The sequence below is a fragment of the Sapajus apella genome, unplaced genomic scaffold (genome assembly GCF_009761245.1).
Source record: "Sapajus apella isolate SASKATOON/1434 unplaced genomic scaffold, GSC_monkey_1.0 scaffold1685, whole genome shotgun sequence".
In the NCBI taxonomy this organism is placed as follows: Eukaryota; Metazoa; Chordata; class Mammalia; order Primates; family Cebidae; genus Sapajus; species Sapajus apella.
In genome coordinates, this window is record NW_022438611.1 from 4,708 (window position 1) to 13,369 (window position 8,662).

At 54.6% G+C, this 8,662-nt stretch overlaps 1 protein-coding gene across 1 annotated transcript; it reads left to right on the forward strand.

Annotated features, from left to right (window-relative positions):
* Positions 1-210: 210 nt before the first annotated feature.
* LOC116546925 (cytochrome P450 1A2-like) lies at positions 211-8,658 on the forward strand (the record flags this gene model as incomplete). Its single annotated transcript, XM_032273036.1, has 4 exons — positions 211-295; positions 6,607-7,148; positions 8,049-8,169; positions 8,623-8,658. Coding segments are annotated over exons 1-4 (784 nt in total), but the record flags the coding sequence as incomplete, so codon positions are not given.
* Between the last annotated feature and the right edge of the window lie 4 nt (positions 8,659-8,662).

Sequence of the window (8,662 nt, forward strand, 5' to 3'; positions counted from 1 at the left end):
CCCCCTGTTTGCTTCCTGCCACCCTCCCGGCTGGGTGGTTTGGATTGGGTGCGACTTGAGACCTCAGGGCCCCAGTGCTCCCTCTTGTTTCTCCCCTCATGTAACCACAGGACCCTCACACCACTGCAGAGAGGCGAGAATGTGCACAGGGGGAGCTGCGGTGAGACCGGGTGGGTGCTGCCCCGTGAGCCCCCTGCGTCCCTAGTCCACATGCCCAGCCAGGGAGGGCATGCCCGGGCCCAGGAGGAGATCCGCTCCCCTCTGAAGGCTGGACCTGCCCAAACCCAAGAGCTGTGTGAGGGTTTCTGTGGGCGTGAGAGGATGGGGGAGCGGGGCCTCTGGATGGGCATGCAGCCTGCCCCTCCCCACCCCTTCCTGGCCAGTCACAGGAGCAGGCTGCAGGCTCTGGAGAGGGCGAACCACCAGCTGGCTGCTGGGATCCAGAGGTGGAAGGTGGGCAGGAGCTGGGCTGCCTGGGGTGGCGTGAGGTAGCCCCATCTGCAGTCAGGGCCCCCAAGGAACCCTCCTGAGGACCCTAGAGCCCTCCCCACACCTGAAGTCAGGGGCCTTGAGGATTAAAGTGGGAGGCCGGGTTCTGCCGCAGCCACAGCCCTTCCCCTTGGGGCCTCAGCCTCCTGTGTGTTTAATGGGCCCCAAGTTCTCCACCCTGGCCCCGAGTACCGGGGAGCTCAGGCTCAGCGGTGTGAGGCCTCTGGGGCTGCCACGGCCCATCTGTCCATGAACGGAAAGGCTCTTGCCCCCAGCGTGAGCTGGGAACCCGCAGGCAGGAGCAGGACTTTGGCTGCCAGGACCCTCAGCACCAGTTGCTAGGGGTGAGAGTCAGGTGCCCCAGGTCAGGGTGGCCTGAGCATGCCCACCCAAGGACAGGGACATAAGAATCTGGTCAATTTTGACAGGCTGAAGGGAGGGCAGCCACCCCGGAGCAGCCCAAGTGCTCCCGAGTCCTTGCCACCTGCCCTCTTCCCACAGGGCAGATCCCAGCAGAGACCCCAGGCCGGCTCCCAGTGTCTGCAAGCGGAAGGTGGGCCCGACTTCGCCCTTCCCCACTCTGCCCACTGTGGCTTCTCTGGGGGACTACACAGGCATTTACCTGAGTGGGCACCAGCCAAGCCCCACCCACCAGCCTCCAGCCCCACAGCCTGTGGATGGAGCCGCTGGGAATCCTCGCTCGCCCGTCAAGGGACAAGGGTTCCACAAACACCGATGGAGATTCTAGTCCCAGCTCTTCCCCAAACTGGCCAGTGGCCTTGACCAAGCCCTTCACCGTGTCTGGGGCTCACCTGTACAGTTCCATCTGCACACCTGGTGTGGGGCTCACCTGCACGGCTCCATCTACACACGGGGTGTGGGGCTCACCTGTACAGTTCCATCTGCACACGGGGTGTGGGGCTCACCTGTACAGTTCCATCTGCACACGGGGTGTGGGGCTCACCTGCACGGCTCCATCTGCACACTGGGTGTGGGGCTCACCTGTACAGTTCCATCTGCACACGGGGTGTGGGGCTCACCTGTACCGTTCCATCTGCACACGGGGTGTGGGGCTCACCTGCACAGTTCCATCTGCACAGCGGGTGTGGGGCTCACCTGCACAGTTCCATCTGTACACTGGGTGTGGTGTGGGGAAGGGCCTCTGGGGAGCTCTGACACTCAGTGATCCTATGACCCTCTTCAGTTTACCCACTGGCTCACCATCCCTGCCACACAGTCTCCCCAGCTGTATAGAACTGGGCCTGGGCCTCAGCTGAGTTGCCCAACAGCCTTGGCGGAGCTAATGATGCACAGAACGGGGTGGGGGCAAGGGAACAGGGTCCTGCTATCCCTGACACACCCAGCAGCATCTCTGCCTCCCAGCCCCCACGAGCTGTGGGAGCCCAGGTCTGCCAAGGAGCCGGAATCTGCAATGTGGACCCCACCAGAGGCAGAGAGGTGAGCTCAGGGACAGGCTGGGGTGGAGCTGGGACAGTGCCCTCCAGGAATGAGAGATCAGTCTGGAGGTGGGACCTCCCAGGCAGAGATCTTGGCTCTGGTCTCCCATTGCCATGTGGACTGGGTTCTCTGGGACCACACTGGGCCCTTGTTTCCCGGAGCTGGAGGAGCTGAGACAGGGGCCATGTGAAGACGGGAGGGCAGGGCCTGGGCCAGGGAGCAGGGGATGGAGTAGGGAGCCTGGGATGGCTGAGTAGTTACCAGTGATTCGGGATGGGGGCTCTCCAGTGAGCACTGAGGGCTCAGCCTAGACTCATCCCAGGCCTGGAACCCCGGCTGCCCTGCCCTCAAACAACCTCAGCGTGGCCCTGAGAGGGGACGAGGTGTCACTCCTTGGCAGGGTGGACTCACCAACTGATGTGATGAAACAAGTGTGTTAGGGACCAAGGCTTCGTGGGCTCAGTCCTGTGCAGGATGTGGAGATGGAGGGCGACGTGAGCTCCTGGGCTGTGCAGTACTGTCTGTACAGGGAGCGCTGTGGGACTCAGGGGCAAAAGGAAAGAGGGATTGCAGGATGTGGGGTTCAGGGCACGTGTTGGGACTTCAGTCACCCGTGCAGCTTGGAGGGGACGGTGCGCCCTCTCGCTCTGTCCCCTTGGGCTACTGTGCTGAGGATAGGAGGCACATTTCTCCGCTTTGGCATCTGGCCAGCTCCACTGCCACAGCTCATCCAGGGCCCATCATTGCTCCCTGGAGTACTTAGTCTCCACCTAGGTTCCCATTTGCCTTTTGCTCCCTCCAGTTCCTTCTCTACCCTGTGGCACCCTGTCAAAAATGAGTGGTCCTGTCAAAAACACAAAATCTCATTCTATCACCACCTTGCTTAAACCCCTTTGGTAGCTCCCACCACTCGGAAGGTAGCAATGAGAATCTTTTGCAGAACCTCCCAGGTCTACCTGCTTCTAGTTCTAGTGCCTCCTACCTTGAGTCTCATTTAAAACATCACTTCCTCAGATGCTTTTCTGGATTCTCCCCGCAGAAAATTAGGTTTCTCCTGATCACTGTATCCAGCACTTCTCCATGGTAATTCTTAGGACGTTGGACACTTGCTATGAGCCCAATGCAACCTGCTGCTCCTCACCGTATGCTCTAACAAGGAAAACCAACCTGCGGGAAATTAGCCTGATAAGCCAAGTCTGGGCAAGATATTAATAACTGGTAAAAGAGTTAGATATAGCTATACTACACATAGGCTAAATGGCAAGAGAGATGTTGAATCCAAAGTGCTGATGCTATAAAGGTGGAATTTAGGCAGCAGAACAGGCAGCAGACAAGGGAGGTATTACTGGGCTTTCTCAGCATCTTTCCAATTGTTCTACCCTCTGCATCTCTGACTCAGCCTGAGAAGCTTCATGGTACCCAGGAGAATTGTGTCCTTCAATCCTATTTGGAGCGAGCCACTGAGAGAACGACCCTGTGTGAAAGCCATGGCAAGGAAGTAGAGAGCAAGGCACTCTTCAATCCTCCAACCTGCACTGCAGCACAACCTCTTCTTCAGCTTCCAGGTTCCCCACCGATGCCACAGCTCTGGAGAATCATGGCAGCCTGGTCATCAGGACTGGAAGACCATCCAGTGCTGGGGCTCCCAACAACCGACCTTTCTCCCAATAGAAAGTCCATTGCTTTAGGCCGGGCGCAGTGGCTCACGCCTGTAATCCCAGCACTTTGGAAGGCTGAGGCGGGCGAATCATGAGGTCAGGAGTTTAAGACCAGCCTGGCCAACCTGGTGAAACCCCGTATCTACTGAAAATACAAAAAATTAGCCAGGCGCAGTTGGCAGGCACCTGTAATCCCAGCTACTCGGGATCCTGAGGCAGGAAAATTGCTGGAACCCGGGAGGCAGAGGTTGCACTGAGCCAATATCGTGCCACTGCACTCCAGCCCAGGTGACAGTATGAGACTCTGTCTCAAAAAGAAAAAGAAAGTCTGTTGCTTTGTTTGTATTCTCTAAGAGGCTCTCAACTCCTCAAAAATTCATTAGCTAATAAAGTCAATTCCTCTCTTACTTCTTAGGTGGAGAGATGGGTGCCAGAAAAGAAAAGGCCCAGGGACACATGGCAAATCAAAGCAGAGCCTGGAACTCCAGCTTCTTGCTTCCAGGCCAGGGCTCTTCTCACCATAAGTTACCATCCTAGACTATGAGAGAAGTCTGAGGGGCCAAAGGTAGATAGACACAGCCCCTGGGCCAGGGCCCCCCACCTCTCCATACCCCTGGGCTGATGCACTGGGGTTACAAGAGGTGTCGCATGTCTCATCACCAAGCCCTGTCGTGGCCAATAGCTCACAGTGACAGGAAGGGGACCCTCACTGGGCACTGGGCAGAGAAGAGGGAGTTAGAGGACCTTGGCCTGGAGCTGAACACCCAATCATCCTGGGTGTTTGCATGCCTTTGCGTGAGAAGATCTTTGGCTAGGATTCCCTAGCAATCAATACCAGGAGCAGGGGCAGAAGAGCTGGGAAGGGGAGAGGGCTCTGGGCCGGAGAGATGGAGACAGCTGAGAGGGCTTAGCCCAGCAGAATCATCAGCCTAGGGCTGTCAGGGAGCCCTGCCGAGGGCTGTGGGAAAGGGGGACCGGGAGACAAGCAAGAGCCACAGCAAACTCCTGCCCCATGGTAGAGATGGGAGCCATACCCCAGACAGGTCCTGTGATGAGTCTGGAGGTGCTATGGAGGTGCTGCAGGAGCTGTGAGGAGGCTGGGGTGGGAGGGGTGTTAAAGGGATGCTCCAGAGAGTGGCGAGCTAGAGAAGGGTCCTGGAGTCTGAGGAGCACAGGAAGGGCATTCCTAGCACAGGGAAGAGGCTCAACGTGAACAACAGATGGTAGTGGGGGGTCGGGGTGGGGCAGTTTGGGTGGATGTGGAGAATTGGGAATTGTCTCCCAACGTGTCCTCTTCCCACCCAGCTACCCTCTTCTCCTCCTTAGATCTGAGCCTGAGCACCTTCCCCTCCTCTCCTGCCTGTGCCCAGAGAGCCAGAGAGACTGAGTTTGCGGGAGTCAAGGCTCAGATGGGGCAGCTCTTGGCTCCCTGGCTCTTGGCTGCTATTGTTAGGGTGACAGTACTTTCCCAGGACAGGCTAAGCCTGTTGTCCCAGCAGAATTGTTAAAAGTGCCCTCTTTCACTCTTCAAAGATCTGGGCTTGGATAATAATAAGCTATATAGTCACCCCAAAGACAGTGGGCATCTGCAGGTTTTGGGGGCCCAGAATCTGTTCTCTGGAGCTTCTTTTGGCAATATCATATCCGTGGTCCTTTTGGGATCACCCCATCCTTACTCTCAGCCAATAGGGTTACTGGAGCTGACCCTCCCCAGGCCAAGCCACTGAGAACCCTATAAGAAGTTTTTTTGGGGTTTGTTTTCCACCCCCCCGTCTCACTCTGTCATCCAGGCTGGAGTGCAGTGGCGCAATCTTGGCTCACCGCGACCTCTGCCTCCTGAATTCAAACTATTCTCCTGCCTCAGCCCCCCAGATAGCTGGGATTACAGGCATGCACCACTGTAACCCTGAAAAAGATCTGAATAGACATTTCTCAAAAGAAGAAATACAAATGGCAAGCAAGTATATGAAAAAGCGCTCAACATCACTGATCATCAGAGTAATGCAAATCAAAACTACAATGAGATATCCTCTCACTGCAGTTAAAATGGCTTTTGTCCAAAAGATAGCCAATGACAAATGCTGCAGAGGTTGTGGAGGTAAGGGGACCCTTGTACAGTGTTGAAAATATAAATCAGTATAAACACTATGGAGAACAGTTTGGAGTTTCCTCAATAACTAAACTCAATAAACTAAAAATACAGTCCAGAAATCCCACTGGTATGTATATACCCAAAAGAAAAGGAAAAGGAAATCAGTATATCTAAGTGATATCTGCACTCCCATCTTGACCGCAGCACCGTTCATAAATGCTAAAATTTGGAAGCACCCTAAGTGTCCATCAACAGACGACCAGGTAAAGAAACTATGGTGCATATACACAATGGAGTGCTATTCATCCATAAAAAGAATGAGAGCCTGTCATTTGCAGTAACGTAGATGGAACTGGAGGTCATCATGTTGAGTGAAATAAGCCAGGCTCAGGAAGACAAACTTCACATGTTCTCACTTATGTGAGAGCTAAAAATTAAAAGAATTGAACGCATGGAGATAGAGAGGAGAATGATGGTTACTAGAGGCTGGGAAGGGTAGTGAGAGCAGGGAGGGAGTGGGGATGGTTAATGGGTACAAAATATAGTTAGATAGAATGAATAATATCTAGTATTTGATAGCATAGCAAGGTGACTATAGTCAATGTATAGTCCATTTTAACACTTCTGATAAAGACATACTCAAGACTGGGCATTTTACAAAAGAAAGAGATTTAATGGACTTATAGTTCCATGTGACTGGGGAGGCCTCACAGTCATGGCAGAAGGTGAAAAGTACATCTCACATGGTGGCAGACAAGAGAAGAGAGCTTGTGCACGGAACCCCCCCTTTTTAAAACCATCGGATCTCATGAGACTTATTCGCTAACACTAGAACAGCACAGGAAATACCTACCCTCATGATTCAATTACCTCCCACCAGGTCCCTTCCACAACACATGGAAATTCAAGATGAGATTTGGGTGGGTGACGATTTCAAGGGTCGGCCCGACCTCTACAGCTTCACCCTCATCACTGATGGCCAGAGCATGTCCTTCAGCCCAGACTCTGGACCGGTGTGGGCTGCCCGCCGACGCCTGGCCCAGAACGCCCTCAACACCTTCTCCATCGCCTCTGACCCAGCCTCCTCATCCTCCTGCTACCTGGAGGAGCATGTGAGCCAGGAGGCTGAGGCCCTGATCAGCAGGTTGCAGGAGCTGATGGCGGGGCCTGGGCGCTTCGACCCTTACAATGAGATAGTGATGTCTGTGGTCAAAGTCATCGGTGCCATGTGCTTCGGGCAGCACTTCCCTGAGAGCAGCGATGAGATGCTCAGCCTCGTGAAGAACAGTCCTGTGTTCGCGGAGAATGCCACCTCTGGGAACCCTGTGGACTTCTTCCCCATCCTTCGCTACCTACCCAACCCTGCCCTGCAGAGGTTCAAGGCCTTCAACCAGAGGTTCCTTTGGTTCCTGCAGAAAACAGTCCAGGAACACTATCAGGAGTTTGACAAGGTGAGCCCGGGTGCAGGTGGCAAGGGGCACCTTGCAGGGCCTGGGTGCGGCCCTCCTCCCAGCTCTAGCGTGTTCACACAGCTGCTGTGTTGCCAAGGCCTAGGAAGGCTCTGGACACCTCAGACCAGCTGTGTGACCTGGAGCCGATCCTTCCCTTTCTCTGGGCCTCAGTTTCCTCATCCTTGAAGTTCCCTTCTCAAGGCTCCTCAAAGCCCCCCAGAAAAAAGTCCTGGTAGGCCAGTCATGGTGGCTCACGCCTGTAATCCTGCTGAGGTGGGTGGATCATGAGGTCAGGAGTTCAAGACCAGCCTGGCCAACATGGTGAAACCCAGTCTCTACTAAAACTACAAAAATTAGCCAGGTGTGGTGGTGTGCGCCTGTAATCCCAGCTACTCAGGACGCTGAGGCAGGAGAATCACTTGAAACTGGAAGGCTGAAGCTGCAGTGAGCTGAGATCACACCACTGCACTCCAGGATGGGCGAAAGAGTGAAACTCCATCTAAAAAAAAAAAGAAAGAAAAGAAAAGAAAAACGTCCTGGAAACAAGGCCCTAGCAGGGCCCTGCAATGTGGGGGGCATATGAGGGAGAAAGCTTTCATTCTGCAGAAACCTGAACCCCAACAGCTCTGGTGTCGCTTACCTGTGTTCACACTAATCTTTTCCTCCTTTGAAATTGGACCCCTGGGGTTGTTGGGAAGAAGGGTCAGTGGGGCGTGAAATGACACTTTAAGCCATACCCAGGGCTGCTACCGGCTCCTGCTTCAAGCTGCAGCCCACTACCTAGAGACCAAGTGGGGGGATGGGGGTGCCCAGCCCCCAGGGACAGGCCAGGGAAGTGGAGCAAGGTTCAGCCTTTGACCCTGGAAGTGCCAGGGGTGTCCCTAAGCTTGTGCCCCTCAGAACAGCGTCCAGGACATCACAGGTGCCCTGTTCAAGCACAGCGAGAAGAGGTCTGGAGCCAGCGGCGACCTCATCCCCCAGGAGAAGATTGTCAACCTTGTCCATGACATCTTTGGAGCAGGTAGGAGCCAGAACCCTGCCCCTCCATCCAAACTCCCTGCTGTCGACCCACAGCCTTTCCCCGCCCCTCAGTCTATCAAACAACCCACCAACCCTACACCACATGGTGCAACGTACTGAGACCTGGCCTGGGATCAGGGTTTGAGCCTGGGCTATGTCAGCGGTTCTCCGTGGAAATGCAGCAAAGTCCTTCTCCTCCCCTAGGCTTCAGTTTCCCCATCTGAACAATAAAGCATTATCTGACCTGGAAGTCTAAGCCCCTGTAATTCCAGCAGCTAATTCTGAAACCTGTATCTCAAGTTTATGTTGAAGAGACCCAACCTCTGTCCTCAGGAAACCCACAGGCCAGGGCCAGAGAAAGCTAATGCTGGGTACTCACATAGTAGGTACTTGGGAAATGATGGTTTCCTTGTTTCTATCTTTCTTCCTTCCTCGCCTCACACGAAAGGTCCAGGGTTTGATACAATCACAACAGCCATCTCCTGGAGCCTCAT